The sequence below is a fragment of the Mesoplodon densirostris genome, chromosome 4, assembly GCF_025265405.1.
Source record: "Mesoplodon densirostris isolate mMesDen1 chromosome 4, mMesDen1 primary haplotype, whole genome shotgun sequence".
Classification (NCBI taxonomy): Eukaryota; Metazoa; Chordata; class Mammalia; order Artiodactyla; family Ziphiidae; genus Mesoplodon; species Mesoplodon densirostris.
The window spans coordinates 35,122,483-35,143,623 of record NC_082664.1 but is presented as its reverse complement, the minus strand read 5'-3'; the positions used below and the strand labels follow the sequence as shown (position 1 = coordinate 35,143,623).

The following is a 21,141-nucleotide window of genomic DNA, read 5'->3' as shown; positions in this document are numbered from 1 at the left end:
AGTCAATAGTCTTGGTCGCTTTGCTGAATCTGGTCATTTTCAGTGAACCCGTAGCTCTGTCCTATAGATAAATAGTGGCCTTCCAGGAAGAAGGAAGTTGCTTTGCTTAAGAACTCTTGTTTTGAAGATGTGGACTGACTGCCTGCTGCCACCAAAACCAGTTCCTCCGATTAAAATAACCCTGTTAGCATCAGCACATTTGGTTCATCAGTTCCCTCTCCCACCATGAGGCTGCTGCCTGAAAGACTTAGCCACCAGGGATTGGGACACTCTCTTGAGGAAGTTAAAGCAAGGTCAACCCCCATTGCCCAAGATCCCCCATACCCTGGCCATCTGCACATTGTTCGGACCTTAAAACTTGTGATCTGGGACCACTATGAATTACTGTCACAAATGGGATTTTCCCTTCTTCTGTGGCCCCAATTTATTTTGAGCCTTATGTTGGCATGATGGTCATGGGGATAGCCCTCATGCACGCACGCGTGTGTGCCTGTGCGTGTGTGCACACACACCCCAAAAAAGGAGAAATGCAGCTGCTTCTGTCCTAGCCTTGACTCAGGAAGCCCAGCTCCAGATGTCAGGGAAACACAGGCTGAACTGAAGGAACTCGGCAGCCAGGCTGAATTCACCAGTGTGGGAAATAAACCCAAAGAACCTTTGGGTTCTTGTCGAAAACTCAGGGTGCTGAGGATGCTGGGATTGGCTCACTAACTATTCAACAGTCTACGTCCCCCCGCCCCCTCCTCAGAGCCTTCAGGGGCAACAAACATGTGTGACGCCAGCATTCCATTCCCTTCCACACATGAAAATACCCTGATTCCTATCGTGATCACTCTACTTCCCAAAGGGGTGCTTAAGATGGGGCCGGAGGAAAGCATACCAGTAAATCTTCGCACTCTGGGCAAGGTGATAATTAAAAGCATTCTCCACGATGATGTGCTCTGGATGCCAAAAGGGAGATAGCTGGGACAGCAGGAAGTCTTAGAATGCCTGGGCTCAGGTCCCAGCTCTGCCCTGACTAGGTGGGTTTCAATAGTCAAGTAACTTCTTTGTCTATGATATGGGAATAGTGATTACACCAATGTTGCAAGTTTGAGGGAAGCAGTATTTATTAATGCACTTTAACTTGGATTCATCGGATGCTCTTATATACTCTGGAGTTTTCAAAGCACCTCAGGGAGTCTGTCTCCTGTCCCACTTCATTCTCTTTACTTTCCGTTCCTGTTCTCACTGAAGAAACAAAGGGAAGCTTGAACTGTGAAAGCTGAGCTATGCTTGGTGTCTAGAAGAAATGCTGGTCAAGGAGCCTGACTGAGGACCTTACTGAGGGTCTCTGCCCGCCTGGGCCCCATCACTAGCCCTGTCCTGTTTCATGCCCCAGGCTGTCAGCTGCCCCTCCTCCACCTTCTGAATTAGGGTTTTGGGTGACCCCTTTGACAACCACTCTAACCAGATGAATTACAGCGTTTCTAAAGATCATTTACATCGCTTCTCTACCCCCTTGGGAAATAGGCCAAAGGGCATTCACCAGAATGATGTCTTCCATGATGAAAAGGATGCAGATCTACATCACAAGATGCTAGGTGGAGATTTTCTAATACAGATGCATCCATGACGTCCATTACCTGCAAAGAAGCCTACAGTTACAAGCAAAACAACAAATGCCTAATATGTGATTTTTTTTCAAACTTTAATATATATACACAGATGATCTGGGAGAGAGCATTTTGAAAATGCAGACTTCTGGGCATCGCCCCTCAGAGATCCTGACTCATTAGGTTTGGTATGGGGACAAGGATTCTGCATTTTTAAAACAGGTTTACCTGGTTTAGGTGATTCTGATGCATAAACACACGTGTGAAACAATGCCCTAGTTCTTTGTCCAGCCAGTCCTGTGTCCCGATTCTATATCACTGGCCCAAGTCATCTCTTAGGGTTGGCCAACCTGTATTTTCACACTAATTTTTTTTTCTTTCTTTCTTTCTTTTTTTTTTTTTTTTTTTTGTAGAAAAAGAGTTCAAACCTACAGAAAAGTTCCAAGGAAAGTACAGTGAATTCCTACATACCCTTCCCCTAGATTGTTAACATTTTGCCACATTTGTTTGGTCTCTCTCATATTATTGTTGTCAATTTATTTTTTATAATATTAATTTATTATTGTTATCTTTGCTGAACCAGTTGAGAGTAAGTTTAAACATCGTGACCCTTCATTTCCAAATACTTCAGCACTTATCTCCTAAGAACAAGAACTTCTCTGACATAACCACAATATAATGATCTCACCCAGGAAATTAATGTTGATATAATACCATTATCTAATATACCAGCCATATTCAAACTTTGCCAGGTGTCCTAATAATGTCCTTCATGGCAGTTTTTTTTTTTTCCTGATCCAGATCCAGTCCAGGATTAGACATTGTATTTAGTTGAAATGTCTTTCTGCATTAATGCTTTTTTTTAAGCCACTGCTGTTTTCACAGAAATGTTTTTCAAGCACATATTTCCCGATAAACAACAGCATTTCTTTTCCCCCTCTGTCCTTATTACTTGTAAAGAGTCAGTGATCCAGTGTCAGCCTGAAGCAAAAGCAGACTTACCTGGTCCGGATTCTGCATCAGTCGAGGCCTTGGGAAAGGCGCCTGTCTCCTGGTCCTGGGTTTGCCTTGGAAGCTGATTTTCCAATGGCAAACCCTGTGACTGTTAGTGTGTCCCTCTTGTCTTTAGTCAAATGGGCTGTCACCTGGCTTATTCATTGTCCAGACTAATTCCTTGGCTATGTAAAGCTACCAAATATTACTTCACTGTAGTTTAAATTTCCCGAGGAAGAGTGACCGATAAAAGATATGCCACTTTAAAAGCAAACAAAATAAATAAGGTAATAACAAATAAAAACAGTTTAAAGAATATGTAAATGCCAATGCCAAAAAAAAAGAAAAAAAAGCCACTTTTTACCCTTCCTAGCTTTCTCCAAGGCAATGCACACATCTGAGGGTGATTTTTTTCCCCAGCAGCCAGGACTATAAACAATCTGAAATCAGGATAAGTTGGCGGTATTCCTTCTGCTTCAGCCAGGAAAAAAAAGTCACCTAAAAAAAAAAAAAATCAAATGGTCAAAAAATGAGATGATGACCAGATATAATACACAAGACTTACTAGAATCCAGCTCTGGTATTCTCAGATTCTACAATGAGAGTAGAAAAGCAAAGCTCATACCAAGATGGCTGATTGGCATGATTTTAGGAATTCACTTATTTAATCAGCAAGCAGGTAAGACATATTGTTGTGGAAGAAAACCCATTTCACATAAGCATCTTCCTGGCTTACACTGAATGAAGCCTAAATTAAAAAGAAAATGCCTCAGCTTTTCTTAAATGTTTGGGTTTTTATTTTCTTTGTTTTATTTTGCCAGCATTTACTTAAGGATAGTATGTGTTTTCTCTAGTGAGTGAACTTATTTTTAATTAAAGAGTTCTTTTCAAAGGGTCAGGAGACCTAGCTACAGGCCACTGTTCAGGATTTTTTTTTTTTTTTTTTTTTTTTTTTTCCTTAAATGGAGGATAGCAGGAGGAAAGCTGTGTTATTGGAGAAAGGGTTCAGGGGCCTGGCCTCCTGGGCAATGTTGGAAGCTGAGCTGGGTAGGGGGAGATTGCTTCTTTCTATTCAGACACCCCAGTTCTGTTGTACTCAAACCTATGTTTTCCTAGCTGTCTTTAAGGACCTTCACGATTGTCACTGCTAACATAGCCAAGAAGTCCTACGCAGTAGCCCCTAGAGAACTTTTGGTTGGTAAATGAGATGGGTTCTGGAATGATCAGTTTCTTGTAAGGTGAGCATCCTCATCCCGATTTCTGGACATTTCCTGCAAGATATCTCTGTAGGGTGACCATACATCTTGGCTTGCCCAGAACAGTCCCAATTTATCTTTGTTATCCCAATATACTTATTAAAATGTCCCTGCTTCATTTTCAAAAGCGTCCTGGTTGGATGATAACCTACATGTCCACTCTGAGACTATGGGAAACTTAAAGTATTTTCTCCCCACACAAAAAACAGTGGAGTTGTTTGAGTTGTTTATGCTGATGCATAACCAGTCTTTATCCTAGTGATGAGCTTAACTCTATTTCGACCTTCTGCTGTGGAGGATTACTCCATCTCTAACTCTTGCATTCCAAAGATTCTGATCACCCCACCTTTTCCTGCCTTCTTCACATTTCTCACCTTCCTCAGTAATGAGTTTTATTGAAACTTGGACCAAGCCTGCATGTGCTGTGCAAGGAAAGACTGGACTGCAATCACCTCTTTCACCTGTAGCCAAGAGACATTGGGAATGAAATCTTGTGCTTTCCCACAGTGAAGCAGCCTTGTTCTTTACTCAGGCCGAAGGCCTTCCTCAGTGGACAGATACTGTTGAGGCAGTTATTGTGTGGTTTTATGCCTCAGATCATTTATTTGTAATTCTAAAAGAAGACTAATAGCTTTAAAGTATTTTGAGAATCTCAAGGCTCAGAAGATTATAAATAACAAGAGAAATATTGTTCTCATCTAAAATGGCAGCACAGATATTGTGGTTACTTACTTAATAGATAGCGTGTGGTTGCTGGGCCATTTGCAGCTGATGAGTTTTTTCCAGTGCTCTATTTATAGAGCTAGGTCAGAAATATCACTTCCGCAGGAACTTGACCTACAGACCATTGTCAATTTTAAAGACCCAAGGAAGTGGAGTACATGCTCAATACAGCTGTTTCACAGGTTCAGTTAGTGAAGCACAGGCCCCCAAGGAAATTAATTTTGCTGGTGGATAGATGTCTGAGCCTGTCTCAATCACTTTTATATGATACCTTTGCTCTGTGGCCTCATGGAGCTTGTAGGTCATCTTGAATCCTTATTCTCGAATACCCTCTCCTTGGCAGTCTTCCTCCCTTTTGATTGTCAGCCTGTTCAATGTGGGTCGCTGAAATTCTGGCTTTCCACATCAAATAGAAAGAGAGCTGATGATCCACCACCAGAAGTAACTTAGGCTACCTTGAGAAACTAGGGAAAAAGCAGACATAAGTATTTCCCTACTTCATCTTTCTATTGGGGCTAAACAAGATTCTCAGTCACTTCCTCAGTTCAAATGAATGACCCAACAACAACCAAAAAAAACGGTATGCTGAAGCTCAGCAACTTCCATGGGCCTGGTTTTAAACAGGAGAAACTGAATTTAATGAATGATAATCCCTTTCTAATCCCTACTCTTTCCCTCAGACTCCCATCTTTAAGCTTTGTTCTTATGAAGTTGTGTTTGCTGGGACTTGGCCACTGGCCAACACATGTTTACCCATCAAAAGGTTTTAGGGGGTAGGATTGGCTAAGAAAATCCCTAGCTTAGAGAGAAATCTGCTCTTAGGAAAAGGACCCCACGTCTGCACTCTCTTCAGGCTTAAATGGGTGCTGGGTAAGGGCACAGACATTCAAAGACAGCACGTGGAATAGAGCATTCTCAAACTTCCTGGAAAAAGTGAGGTCCAGAATGAGGAACTAATTTCTTATCATTAAAATACCATAGATTCAAAGTTTTTAGAAAAGGCAGGAACTTTTGAGATAATTTTGAACAACCCCTTCTGGTCATGGATGAGGAAACTCAGGCTCAGAGAACCGAAGTAACTGGTCGTTACCAAGGCCTGCTCTGATGTTCTTTGTTACATCACTCTCTTCTCCCACCTGGTCTCATTAAAAGCCCACAGCGAAGTCAGAGATAGAGCTCCAGGGTCCTGTCTTCCATCCAGCAGCCGGCCATATGCTATCATGCATTGTATAGAACACGCTTCAGGGTGTGAGGATGAGAGGTCAGAAGGAGAATGTCAACTCCAGTGGTAACATACCATCCCTTTCCCCGAACTTATTTCAGTACTGAAATCATTTGTAAGTATTTTAATTCATTTTTTAAAATTTCCTCTTTCTAGTCTCAATATGTTGTCTTTCATCTAAAGGGGCAGGAGGGACTGAACGTCCAGAATATCTAGCCCGCTTAAGCCATGAACTTCTCCTTCCCCTCTGTTCCTATTCTGGAATCACTGCTTTGTTTACACTTTTTTTTTTTTTTTTTTAACATGGAAAAGTCTAGTCTTTTAAAGTGGACCCTTTTGCTGCAGGGCACACTTTTATGTTATGTACTGGAGATTCAATTTGACCTCCCAGAAATGCTTATTAGCACAGGAGTCATAAATTGAAATGATTTCAGAGAAGGAGCTTCCTCACTGAAAGCTCCCCAACAGCCCCCTTCTGAATACTGACACTGGTTGGTACCAGAGGCCCATTACCTTTTTGGAAATCAAGGCTACATAGCAACCTGATTATCCTCCTCCAGTCTGATTGCACAAGAACTACGCCCTGTGTACAGAGCAGAGAGAGAGCTTCTTGCCTTGTAAGAAATTTGTCTTCATAACCAACTCCCACTCCAAAGGAGTAGGGAATTGGATCTAAAGATAGTAGTCATGAAACATATTCCAGAATCCAAATCTTGTTGTTTTAACCACTTCATTCCTGAGCTTTACTAGCCTGCCTCATTACTAGAAGCATAAAAAAATGTAGAAGGTGATGATTAAACTTTTTTTCTCCCTAGAATTTCATCTTCAGTGTTTGATCATCATTGTTCCTGTCATTCATACATATCAAGTATCTTCATCTAAGGGTCACCAAACCTTTGGTTGCCTGGAGGCAAGAATTATTATTCATATTTTACAGATGGGTAAGCAATTACAGAAAGACAACATGCTTTGACTTACCTAAAAGGGTCTCTGAGAGAGCAGAGTATGAATATTCCCCCTGTCTTTTTTAGAGAGACCTGACTTCAGTGTAAATAAATTAGATTTTCTCTCTGTGGCTTAAGCAGGTATTTCTACAAGTTCAATCCTGTGACAATGAAAAATCCCCAATACTGAAAATATTTTCAAAACCCAGTTCACTTACTTGATTTTTTAAATTTGTATTGGAATCAACCAAATTCCAGTACAATGAATTCATACTGCCTTGGCAGATCTAAATATCACAGTCATCAAAAAGGAGAGAGGGAGAGAATGCCCCAATTTTTATTCCTTCTGCTTAAAATGAGCATAGAAAAGATTCACTTATCTATTTCTTGACCAATTAGGTCATTGGGCAGGAAATCATCTTTCCTGAAAAGCCAGTAAGCAGATTCCTTCTACCTTAAATTTCCCATAAACAACATTAATGATCATTTATGCCAGCCTCACATAGGAATGCTTAAAAGCCAAAAGGCATGAGGGACCACTGAGTTTTCTAGTTGAAAATAAAGTTACAAATTTATAGTAACTGACAGCTTCCCCACTTCCCTTTCTCAAGCCATCCCACCACCTATAACCACCCTTCAATTGTTTTTCCATATTCAAAGCCCTATTAAGTGACAATATTTTTCAATCCTGCCCAGATTTTTTTAAGCCTCCAACCAGAGGGGGTCAGTTTCAGGCCATCTGATTTGCATGAATCCAGTGGCTGGGCCAGTTGAGCGAGGTTAAATAGCTTGCCAAGCCAGAGCATGCATCGTCTTTCTGGAAACCCCTGGCCCTGGGTTATCACTGTATATCAGAACAAAGGAAGCCGAGTGTAGAGCCTGAGTGACACACAGAGTTCAGATGAGTTGATAAGATGCTCACAACATAATTCTATCAGTGTCTTCCCAGAGATGGGCCTCTGGGCTCTTCAGGCCCTTCCCAGCCGCCCACCCCTCCCCACTCCCACCCCGGGTTGGCAGAGTAGCCAGCTATTTGACATAATGAGCCTGGAGAAGGCTAATTGGAGTAGTGGTTAAAACCCAGTCATATACATGCTACTATGTATAAAATAGATCACCAACAAGGACCTGTATAGCATAGGGAACACTACTCAATATTTTGTAATAACCTATAAGGGAAAAGAATCTGAAAACGAATACACACACACACACACACACACACACATACACACATATATAACTGAATCACTTGCTGTACACCTGAAACTAACACAACATTGTAAACCAACTATACTTCAAAAAAAAAAAAGACTCAGCCTTGTTTCGAATCCTCGCTCTATCATTAACCAACCACGTGACCTTGGGAGAATTACTTAATCTCTTATAGCCTTGGTCTGTCAATAGGGATGATGATACCCCCTACCTCATAGGGTGGTTGTGAGGATCAGAAAAGATGTACCTAAGATATGAAGCTCAAATAAGATGTAAGCCCTCCTTATTTAAAGGGCTTACCTAGTGCCTAGCTTATAGCACTTTAAAAATAGTGTTTTTCCTTATCATTTAACTTTCAAGGCCCTGCTGTTATTGCTCTGGTGGTGGCTTAACGTTTGTAAGCACTCCTGAAGATATATCTCCTCAAGCTTGCCCACTTAAGGTTTCCATTGAAAACTTTTCCCTGGTTATTTTCACTCATGGCCCTTGGTTAAGAACCCCAGCTTACCTGTCTGACAAGCAGCCAAGCATGTGGGTACTTTTTAAAAATACTGTTTTCATTGGTTTAGGCACATGGAATTCTTTAAATAGCCACTATTGGTCAATTGTGGCTCTGACCCCTATAAACATCTTCTAGGCCTGGGAAGTGCACCTACAGTCGTATCACCACAAATTTTTTTTGAGTGCTTAACTAATTAGCAACTCCTAATTATTCACATGTAGCTCTTTCTTGGCAAACTTTCAAACTCAGGCTCACTTCATGCTATCACTTAGTGGGCATCGAAGCAACAAGTTTCTAGAGTTTGCTTGAAAAATGTAAATCTATTAATTTTGGCTTAAGCAAGGTAGAATTAAGAATGTAAATCTGCTGCTAAAACAAATACATACCATGGTTCAAAGTTTAGTAAGAATAACTCATTGACTATTTAACCACTATTTATGAAGGATCCTCTGGGTCTCAGACTTCGTGATTCAGGCATACAACCATAAATCAGACATGGATTTGGCCCTCTTAAAATATACATTGGGGGTGGTCAGAAAAGCACGCAAGTAATATACCACAGGATTAAAAAAATGGCAGTAATGTGAGAGAGTGAACTGAGTATTATGGGCGTTTGGAGGAGGAAGCCATTATTTCTGTGATGATCAGGGAGGTGGCGTGTCAGAAGTGGTATTGAAGACTGCATGGGCATAGAGGCATTCAGGTGTGGAGGCAGCACGAGGAAGGAGTGATTAACTTGGAGCAGAGTCTTTATGAAGTGGGAGGGAGGGAAGAGGTGTGGAGAGGCAGGTCGAGCACAGCTGCAAGAATGCCAATCTTAGGAATTTAGAACTCTTTAAAGGCACTTGGGAGCCGCCAAAAGTTTTTGAGCGTGCTGATCATAAGTGACAGGGCAGCACTCTTAGATGTGTGCTTGGGGAGGTCAGTCGGGCAGTAGAAGAGAGGATGCTTTCGTAGGGAGAAACTGACAGGAGCATGGAGAGCAGCGAGAAAGTGACAGCAGCCATCCCCAGGGGAAAGCTAACGTGGGTCTGATCTAGGTTGGGGTGGGATGAATGGACGTAAGTGAGACTTGACAGTGAAATCAATCCGTCTTCACAGTTTCTTGGAATTGAGAAGCACAGGAGAGGGAGAAACTTTTAAATGGAACTGAGGTTTCAAGCCAGATTAACTGGAAGGCCAAAGAAGGAGGAGTAAGTTTATACAGGAAGGGATGAGCTCAATTTGAAGATACTGAGTTTATGGTGCCCAAATTCATTATGTCAGGCAGGAAGATCTCGTGGTTGAAAATGGGGGACAGGTGCTGAGGTTAAGTGGGAGGTTGAGACAAAGGCTTAGAAATCATCCACCTGGGGGTGTCATCCTTGTCAACAGTGAGGACATGCCATATGGAGCAGACATTGCAAGCTTGGTGAGAATGAGTCATACATGGCTCATCAGCATGTTTATTTATGTGTTTTTAAATTTTTTTTAAATAAGTCAACATTTTCCAATCAGAAGATTGTACTTAAAGTGTTGATTTTAAAAATTAAAAGATCAAAAGATGTGGCTAACCGTGAACTCATACTGCCATGTGACGACGACAGCTGGAACTGAACAGGGGCTGTCCCCTTGAGATCGTGGGTGAATTGTCTAATTCACCACAGTCTCCACTACTCCCCGTCATCTCCTAACACTTAATATTTGGACAAAAAGTGGATTAATGATTGCCTAGGGCTGCAGGGCAGGAAAGAGGGGGCTGGAGGCTTATGGCTAAGGGATATGGAGTTTCTTGGGGGGTGATGAAATGTTCCAGAGTTGATTGTAGTGATGGTTGATCAACTCTGAATATAGTAAAAACCATTGAACTGTACACTTTAAATGGCTGGATTGTACAACATGTGAATTATCTCGACAAAGCTGTTTGGTAAAAATGCAAGAAAAAGGAACATCAGTGGTCACTGCCCTTGCAGTGTTGGTTTTCTTAAAGCAGAAAATACTTTTCTGTTAGGTGTCTCTATCAAAAAGGGGGAAATGAAAGACAGACTGAGAGGGTCATGTATTTCAAGAAAAATGGAAGAGAGTACATCTGTTTGTGGTAGGGAAGACCTTCTACGTGTTAAAATGCAGACACCTGGCCTCTTTATTAATGTACATTACCTTCCCAGCCACTGAAGGCAGGTGCGTGTTAGGGAAAAAATTGGCTATGGCCAGCTCCCTGAGGTCCACCCACAACTAAGGGGAGAGGGAGAAGAAAAGCGGAGAAGGAAAAGGAATCCTCAACATAGTTGATACAAGGAGAAGCAGAAGAAGCCAGTACATTGGATGCCGGAAGAGGGGGAAGCTTTATCAGGTCAAGGAGGATGGGGACAGAGAAGTCAGGAGGTTACGGGACCATCCATTGCGAGAAATGGGGCCAATGAGAGATGCAGATTCAGATGACAAAGCATTCAGAACACCTAGTTCAGAAGTTAGTATTTTATCCTCAGGCACAAGGACTGTGGAAGGATTTTAGGGGAGCAGTGTGATCAGATCAGCACAGTCTAGATTATATGTTTTCAAATTAATTCTTGTGTGTTTTGAATTGTGTGCATGATGAGCCAAGGTCACCCTACATTTTATTCTTTCCTTTGCTAAATTCTCCCTCACTCTGAAATCCCCGGGTTTGTTGAGCCCCTGGATGTTGATGCCATCCAGTTCGTTCCCATACCTGCTTGAACCAGAGAAAACATATGGTTGTTTTTTGCTATCCCATGGGTTCTCACCATTGGCAGTATGTTGTCTGGGCCTGAATAATTCTTTGTTGTGTGGACTGGCCTGTGCCTCGTAGGATGTTTAGCAGCATCCCTGGCCTCTACCCTCTAGACGCCATAGCACTCCCACCTGGACATGACCCACAGAATCACCTCCAGCCTAGAACCACTGAATTCCATTCATCTGCTGCTCTATTTGATCCCAGGAGCTTAAGACCATGCAGAGCTGGGAGGCCACCCTGAAAGATGCTGACCCAGAAAAGAGGAATTCCTATTCCACACAGAGGGTTGAATATCAGATGATGCCCTGAGCAGGCAACAAATGAGAAACTCAAGCCCTCATTTTGGTTTAGCTGATTCAGTGGACTTCAGCCTTTTGGTACTTGGTCTCCTCATTGGAAAGAGATGGTGTCTTGAGGATACAAGGCAAACTACAAATCCCACTATGCCCCCTTAGGCTAAGACTCATCTCATGGCCCAGGGCCAAAGCGAGCACAGGAGTTTGGAGGAGACCTCAGGATGTGCTACATAGGATAGTGGAGGCTGGCTTCTAAGTGGTGGGTCTTGCGAGGCTGCCTCTAACGCAGAAGAACAGGAGGAGTGCAGGAATGGGTTCCTCCTGGTGATGTCAAGAGAGATCAGTGAAGCTCTGGAGATGTCAGAGAGTAGCTGAAGAACAACTTGGTATAGACTAGAAACTCGGATAAAGTTTACTTCAGATCCTCCCCCTTATAGGAAAGTCTTAGAAAGTAAAAGAATGTTTCTCTTGGGATAAGAATGTCTAATACAGATTAGATATGAAATGGTGAGATCTTCCAGATTCCTCTTCTGGGTGCGTGTACGTTCCGCGGTTGGAAAGGCATAGGAATTTTATATACATATGCCACCATTTCCATATTGATAAGGAAAATTGAATTAAGACTCTTATCAAGCTGAGAAAGTCTTAACAACTCTGTTAAACTAAGACTGTTTCATAACTGGCTCTTATTCTATGTAGTAGGGTTATGCTTTTCTGCCATGGATGTTGAGTGGCTTGATTTATTATTAGCAATGGCTCCAAGGTTCCTTGCAGTGCAACCTCTTATTGATATATAACTCGGTTATCTCTGAGCCCAGTGGTGGTTACTTTCATTGAGGCTGAAGGAAACCCATGCTGGCTTTTCTTTTAGTCTCATATTCCTTAACCACCACCCTTTCTTCCTTTTCTCCTTCATCAACTTTTGTGGTAACGACCTGGGCTCCCGAGTACTCTGAGCAATGAGCAGTGACTGGACTTTTGTTTATGTGAAACACCATGACAAGATAGGGTGTCCATAATCATGGTTTTGCCCTGTTTCGTTTCAGGCATTTCTGGATCCAGCTGTGTGACAGCTGCACTAGGAAACACCTGGAGTCACAGTGTGAACACCCGGCTGATTCTCCAGTACCTTGGTTCAGAGAGAAGACAGGTGAGTGCTTTGACAATGTTCTCTGACTGTCAAGGTCAGGGAACAAGATATACTGGCAATCTGAGTGTTCATCTTCTGAAAGCATTGGCCATGCTGTCTGTCCTGGGCCAACACTGTCAGAGGATGGGTAAGGAAACCAGCCTCCCTGCCTACCTCAATACCAGTTCTAATAAAGTGGGGAGACAAGTCACCCACAGGGAAAAAAATACAAAAACAGAGAGTTAGCTTGCCCCCGATGTTTGCCAATAGCTTGTAAGTGACCAAGGTCCACACCCCTAGGGATCTCAAACTCTCTACCTCTAAAGGGTGAATGAACGATAATTTCTCTTAGCTGATATTTGTTGAGGGCTAGATAATTTGGGTACAAATTAAATAATGATGGTGCCTTCTCTTGAGGTTAGTATGTTTTGAAATAATTAGGCCACACAGACCCTGCTAAGTGGATAAACTCTTCCCAGATCCTGGGCACTTTTGCATTAACTTATAAACCAGTAGATTAAAGTACTGAATGATGCCAGAGATTATCAAAAGGATAATGAGACTCAGAGCTGTCTCTTTATGTTGTCTATCCTAGACTCAAGTGAGAATTCCCCCCTTCCATCTGGAAAGGTTACATTCTACATCTTTCTTGATCTCCCCTCCCACTCCAAAGAAAGGAACACCACGGTGTGACCCCTTTGGTATAATGTTTCGTAATTAGGAAGTTTGTTTTTCCTGAGGTCTAACCTCAACTTTATCCTGCTGTGTGGACCAGGTTCCATCACAACCTCTCCTGCAAGTGGGAGGAAGAAGAAGACAGGGTGATTATTCTGATTTGTTAGATGGGGCAGAATTCAGAAGCCAGACTTGCCCATCTTGCTAAATATATAACAAATCCAAGTTATTAATTAAAGAGACATGAAATATCATGCTGGTGGTCCTTTCTGGGGAAGGTGGTAGGAAGGGAGTTGTTAACATTTACCTGCATTAAGTAAACTGGCTCTTTTTCAAGGAATCAGGAATCATCAAAAACTTTGCTTGTTGCAGACATAACTTTCTGAGTGCCCTTGGTTACAGACCAGAGGATTCTTCTTAGTTTGCTTGGGACTGTGTAAATAACATTCCAACTTGATGATTGAGTCAGCCATGTTCTGAGAAGATAGAGCTGCTTGTTTTCACTTTGGCGGAACATTCTTGAGTTTTCAGGCCCTGGCGTGCTCATTACCTCAGTGATACCTTTTCCCTGATGATTTAAGTGTCCTGGGTTCTAAATCCATCACCTCTCTTTCAGTGGAACACATTCAAAAATGTTCCTGTAGAACCTAATGACCTTTAGCTTGTACCTTAGGTTATAAATCGTGTTAAATAAATCCTGTTTGCAGCTATCAGGGGTATCATTAAGGACTGTCAAGCACTACTACCTAAACTCTAATTTGAGGAAGCAAAATTCCTTGTGAATTCATTCATTTTCATGGATCCTTAACCCTATGCCTTGAAAACTTGTAGTTTATCTCTGTTTTTGATTTTAGACGGTACACACTGATTTGATGATTCAGTTTATTACCTATGGTACCACGGATTCCAGGTTCCCAGATCCTAGTTTTACTAACTCTAGTTAGCATTTATTAGTAAATAAAAATAGCCACATTTTTCTTTTCCTTTTGCTTTAGTAAATTAACCAGTCATTTCCATTTTGTCAGTGTCAACAAGAAGTAGCTGGTAGGACACATGCTATTATTTTGTGTACCTTTGGTGACTGGAGGATTTTGGTGGCTCTTGGTTCTTGGCTCATAAGGTCAAATACAGACCACTAGACACAAGAAGAACAGGGAGCAAAGCATGGATAGATCAGTGACAGTCTATCAACTCATATCCTATTAGGTGGGTCAGCAGTGTTATCTTAATCTACAAAGGACAGCTTGTTACTATCATTACTAATCAATCAAGAGCAGAGTTAAATGTCTTTGAATCATGTTTTCAAACAATAATTAGAAATTAAAGTAAAATCTGACCAGTGTTAAAATGGCCACCCCAGGCAAAAGAACAAACATTTCATTAATCTATAGAAATGTACATGCCTTTTGGGCCCAGTTGTTAAATTTGTGGCTCAACAACTAGGATAAATGTTGATATATAACAGCGGTCCCCGAACTTTTTGGCACCAGGGACCAGTTTCTTGGAACACAGTCTTTCCACGGACTGGGGGTGAGGTGGAGGATGCATCGGGTAGTAATGCAAGCGATGGGGAGCAATGGGGAGCGGCAGATGAAGCTTTGCTCGCTTGCCCGCCACTCACCTCCTGCTGTGCGGCCCTGTTCCTAACAGGCTGCGGACGAGTACCAGTCTGTGGCCCAGGGGTTTGGGACCCCTGATATAGAAAACACATCTCTATCTGATGACCTTATCTCGACTTAGCAGAGGGTGTACCTAATGATTCAGTGAGTCCTTCCTGTGGTCTTACTTCATGATCAAGTAGAAAATCCATATGAAGATAAACCTTTTCTGGGATATGTGCACAGAACAAGACTTTAAAGGTACCCTTTAAGGTAATTGCACCAAATATTTCCTTTTAACACAATTTAGTAGGAGAGTTTGCCTAGATCATTCTAGGGTGGGCAGACCCATGGAACACCAGCCACTTGGGGAAGATACCAGGATAGCTTTTTTTTTCTCATGCACAGGCGGAGGCCACTACACCAAAAGATCAAGGTTATGGAATAAGGATTATGTTTTATCCCCTTTCTATGACACTGAGCTCTACAACAGGGTTTTTGCATGTGAGGCTTAGTCTGAGACCACAGGGCTGGAAGGGGGTCAGGTCAAGCTGAGCAGATCTTCGAGCCGATTAACCAGAGAGCTGAATTGTATAGTCCAAGGTAAGGAGTCCTCCCTGGGTGATTATTTTCTTTACACCCTGGAAACTTTGTAAAATTATATAACCAAGAAAGAAATCTCCTTATCAGGGCACTAGCCAAGTTAATTCTCTTGTTTATTCTGCTTCGGGATTGCAAAAAAACCCTCTTAAGAAGCTGGGAAACATTTTCTTTTGGACTAATTTAGCTTTTTTTTCCATTTGACTTTTATTTACTCTTTCCTTCCTCTGCTTCAATCCTGCCCCACCCTTTTTGCAGCATTTTTATTCTTACCAAAGACATATCCTTAGAGTAGAATTGAAATGGCCTCTACTAGGTATTCTGGGTTGTTTGGTTTTGTTTTGTTTTCAGTTTTTTTGGTTTTGTTTTTGGTTTTAATGATCAAAAGTATGTTTTGGTCCACCACGTGCATGGCGTGGGGATGCAAAGAAGTAGAAGGCACAGTTCCTGCCTTCAGGGTTCTTCTGGTCTGGTACGGGAGGTGAACCAAAATGCAGTGTGTGAGTCAAAGAGCAAACTCATACTGAGATACCGTTACAGGCAGTGTTTGATTTGTGATCTAATAAGTGTTTAAAACAGTAACTGCGTTGAAGCCAGAGGAAGGTAAACTCATCAGAGGCACATTCATCTTTTCAGGAGAAAGTGGGACTTGAGTATCACTTATTTATTTATTTATTTAAAATAAATTTATTTGTGGCTGCATTGAGTCTTCGTTGCTGTGCACGGGTTTTCTCTAGTTGCGACAAGCGGCGGCCACTCTTTGTTGCACTGTGAGGGCTTCTCATTGCGGTGGCTTCTCTTGTTGCAGAGTACGGGCTCTAGGCACACGGGCTTCAGTAGTTGTTGCATGCAGACTCAGTAGTTGTGGCTCGCGGGCTCTAGAGCGCAGGCTCAGTAGTTGTGGCGCACGGGCTTAGTTGTTCTGTGGCATGTGGGATCTTTCCAGACCAGGGCTCGAACCCGTGTCCCCTGCATTGGCAGGCGGGTTCTTAACCACTGAGCCACCAGGGAAGCCCCAAGTATCACTTTAACTCATAGTTTCTCAAGCCTGGCTGCACTTCCCACTCACCACAGGGGCATTTACAAAATACCAACGCCAGGGCCGCACCCCAACCAAGTAAATCCAAATCTCTGCTGGTGGGGCCAGACGTCAGTGTTCATTTTATTTATAAAGCTCCCCCGAGTGATTCTACTGTGCAACCAAGGTTGAAAACCTCTTGCCTTAAATAGATCAAACTAGGTGAGTGAGAAAGGACAGGGAAGATGTGGGGGTGAGGATGAACGGCAGAAGAAGAGAAACAGGAGGGCAAGTCGCATGTTCAGAAGACACAGGCTGGGGTTTGCCTCCTAACAAGAGAAGAGGGTTTGTGTATGCATTCATTTGACAAACGTTTATTTAATCAGCTCTTCTCTGCCATTTACTATGTAAGATGCTAGAGATTCAAAGTACAAGTTGACGTCCTGTAGTTGTTCACTGTGTACCTGGGGAAATAGATAAACATGTGAAGAGTACATGCTGTACCAGCGTCAAGCATCCAGTGAGCGTAGAGGAGGGGATGGGTGCTACAGCAAAGGAAGGTTCTGTGGGGATGCATGCGGCAGCAGCGTTGCAGGGTGGACTGGCTGAGGACCCCCTTGGGCAGCTCTCACAGTAACCAGGTGCCTTGTAACGAGGGACTGGAAAAGTGAGAGTGAGGGTGGTTATACTTGAAAGGATGATGAAAAAAACTTGATGAAATATTCATACTATTTCTCATCAGATCCTCATGAAGTCTGTTTGTACAAACCACATATGGGATTATATAAATTTTTAAGTGCCCTGGAAGGAGTAAAGAAGTAAATTAATCCCAGCTAAACTTCACACCCCCTTGATGAAATAAATATTATGACTCTCTTATTTCAACAAATTGGAAAGAGGTGACTTTTTCGTATAGGAGGTTTATTTAAATGGACTTTATAATAATATTTTCATCTTCTACTTAGAAGGTACCCTGAAATTACAGAACACTGGAGGGAAGAGTCTGAAGTACCCAGTATATTGTTGACAAGACCAATGCTGTTACTCAAAGTCTTGATTCTTACTTGAATTCTCAGGCTTTTCCCGAAGTCCCAGGTTGTTTTGCATCTTGGAAGTATATAGCGTTTCGTTTCTGGTGATGTAATTCTTTGCTCAGTGTCCATTTTGTGTATTAAAAGACTCAAATACCATCACCGTGACTATTGTGATGGTGTTTGGGTCTGTAATACTGCAGCCCTAATCAGCCCCTCTTCCTTCAGTCTTGCCCACGGTTAAATCTAGTACCTGTCTCTAGTCTTGCATTTGTGAAACCTGAATCGTGAGCCCCTTGAAGGCTGTGACTGAATCTTAGCTGTGTACCCTCAGAGGCAAGGCAAATGCTTGACACTTACACATTCAATGCGTGTCTTTTGAAAATGAAAAAGAAAGCAGAAACAAACTCCTTGCATCCATACGTGAACCCAGTCTTGAGGAAGGACATACTGCTTATTTAGAATCACCCTTCCCCATAGGATTTGAGTTTTGCAGTGTCAGAGTTCCTTTAAAGTATTAGTAATTGTCATTTTAAAAGGTTAGCATCAAACCTTGTAATTCAAGCAGATACTTCTATAGAAATACTTTAAGAATATTGAATATAGGAATATCTTTTGGTAGAACCAGCCTGCTGGGAGCTGTGAGAGAGTAGGAACCAGGCTTCCCTTGAAATCCTAGTTGGAATTCCTTTGTGTAAGCAAGCCAGAGGCCTAAACACAGACCGAGGGAGGGGTTCTGCAGCTGCTTTCAGGGAACACAGACTGGGGACTTTGGCCAAGGGGAAGGATAAGAAATCTTTGCTGCTATCTTCCACAGGTCTTAAGTTCTCCTCTTTGTGGTTGGAAAGGCTTAATGAAGGACTGAATAACTAAAGAAAAGATGATAAATCTTTTCTCCCAAAGAAGCTGAAGGGTAGGTTTGGGACAGGAATGTCAAACATATACCCATATTCACCGAAACAAAGACAGACCTTGGAGATGATGTTTTTACCTGATGTAAGTCATAGTTTGATGTACCCCTCTACCTTTGTAAAATGGTTCCAGGGCATTCATCGTGTTTGTTCCCTTGTTTTCTGCCCCAGCTCATCTGCTTGTCTTAGGCAAAGAGACTTTTTTTTTCATGGTGACTTGATCCAGCCAGAGGAGAAGTTTGGCTGTGCTGCCAGGGTGGGAGAAATTTCTTTTTAAGCATAAATATCTGCAGAAATAGCAAAGGGAACAGAGAATCCCAGCCAAGTACATTGCCTTGGGTATAAATGTTCCCTCCCTTTTCGGAGCTGCTCAAGTGTGAAATCTAACCTGCAGCCTACACTCTTCTATCAGAAGTGCCCTAACAGGTATTGAGAGACTGGGAGAATGTATAAAAGGGGAACCCAAAAGGCAGATTTCTAAAGGGATTCTTTTTTCAGGTCACCAGGTAAGTGTATTAAAATGTAAGGAAATTCCACCTGAAAGTATGCAGTAACAGCAAATGAATACAGTGAACTAAGACTTACAGAGCAGAAAGACAGGCTCTGACGGAGAAAGGGTAACTCATGTACCTAAGTGCACACTTCCTGTTTCTATCTCCACGTTCGAAAAAAAAATATCAATATCTTTCCCACCACTTACCAAAAAAAATCAAAAAACCCAAACTCCATGGGGCTCCCTTTGAAAAAAGTCAGTGTGCTCCAAAAATCACTACTTCTGAATGGGGTCAAGTAGAGAAAACTTTCCCTTGAAGAGGTTCCATTGGAAATTGACAGTTAAAAATGCAGGGGTACAACTGCCCCCATGCTTCTGATGGGGGTGCCCCTTTCAGATGTTTTGGCTGTGATAGACCACGTACCTCTACTGAGAGAGAGAGCCCATGTTCCTAGGAGATTTTTGAGCCATGTGAGGTCAATAAAAAATAAAAATCAAACCAAAGCAAGGGTTGGGGAACCACCATAGTTTTAAGTGTCTTTTTTTTTTAATCAATTAGAGTTGCAAAATTAATTGTTACCACCATTTCAAAAAGGAAAAGGTAATTTAACACCAAAAAGTAGAAAGGATCTGTCTGTTAATAAAGAATACTGCTGTAAATTGAATACATTTGTCTTTATGGAAGACTTAGTACATGTCTTCATTTCTCTCTTTGAGGATCACAGTCTCTGACTGCCAGGGGCTGGATGGGTGGTCCAGTCACTGAGTGTTTAGGTGACTTCCCCTGTGATGAGCCACTCATTTCACAGGTATTTTGTCACCTCCCTCATTCTCCTCCAGCTCTGAATAGTTTTATTTTTACACACTGTCTGGTACCAAATCTTCTTATTCAGTGACCCTCTCAGTTCTAACTTGCTAAGTAAACCAGGACAAATAGGTGAACGAGAGATTTCTAGAGAAATCTCAGCCGTTGTAGTAAGTAGAAGAGACGCAGGGCTTTGGAGCCAAACTGAAGACCTCATTGTCAGGCTAGGGACAAAGGAAACATAGGAACAACATAGGAAACAGCTACAAGATCTCTTGGACAAGGCAGTGACCTGGAAATCAAGGATGCTGACATTTATTTGGCTCATTTGAAAATGAAGTTTGGACAGGATGTTGTATTTTAGCCTTGGTTGGTTAGCTATGAGTGAGAAGGAAACGAGGCAACATCTTTGGTTAGGAAAAGCAAAGGCGAGAGAAAGATTCAATATCTACATAAACTACAAACTGATTTACAAATGAACCAGCGCTTTCACTAGAACGAAAGCATTTAGAATATGACAGTGTCCCACCTGAGATGCCCTCTAGGGATCATCTTAGCCAGTGATTGTCAACTACAGTGAATTTAAGAATCCCAGGTGTTTGTTAACAATGAAGATTCCCAGGCCCCGCCCCCAGTGACCACTCAGGGAGGGTAAGCACTTCCAGTGGTTCTCACAGGGGTGGTCCTCAGACCCACATTCTTTTCTAGTCCCTTCACAGGGGGTGAGCAATTAGGGGTGACTTATTCAGGGTCACACAACTACTACGCAGTAGAAATGGAACTGGAATTAAATTCTCCCAACTTCTAATCTGTTGCTATTTTCACTTTGCTGACTTTTAGTAGGAAAACTCTGGGCAAAAAAGTCCCCAACCCAGTCAAATTACTAGGTTTGCAGGCAATGTGATATTTATATTCCCTCTGACTTTCAGTGGTTCATAAAAAGTTTCTATAGAACTCTGCAGAAAAATATTTTTGAAAGGCACCATCCCATCCCACATTGCAAAGAATTACCAGATAAAAGTCAGCATTTTAAATTCTTGGGCCCAGACATGTGAATAAGTGACTTTTTCCAAATTGAACTTCACCATGAGCATGGACCTCCCAGTGGAATGACTTACAGACAATCCTGCAAACAAGTCTGGCTTCTCTCATTGCCCCGCTCCTGCAACTGTCATTTGTGCTCAGGGAGGGTCACCCTTAAAATCTTGAGCTTCCTGTTGCCTATCTTTGTAGGCTAAAGGTGTGCAATGGTTTGAGAGAACTGGAGTTCTCTGGTCTTTCGTGTGTCTGGTCTTCTTAGCATGGGAGAAGCTTTGTAGTTATATTTGTTAGTCTTTGCATCTTTAGTTTGAAAAGTCAGAGCGGGACAGAGAGAGGAAAGGAGGCAGGAGGTAGCCCCTGGGG

At 42.2% G+C, this 21,141-nt stretch overlaps 1 protein-coding gene across 5 annotated transcripts in view; it reads left to right on the top strand.

The window, feature by feature from the left end:
• Positions 1–21,141, top strand: part of RAD51B (RAD51 paralog B) — a 657,748-nt gene that overhangs the window by 543,466 nt on the left and 93,141 nt on the right. For all 5 annotated transcript variants that reach the window (XM_060098040.1, XM_060098036.1, XM_060098037.1 and 2 more), the window contains exon 9: positions 12,524–12,627. In XM_060098040.1, the coding sequence (XP_059954023.1) occupies positions 12,524–12,627 (104 nt within the window). The remainder of the gene's footprint in view (positions 1–12,523; positions 12,628–21,141) is intronic.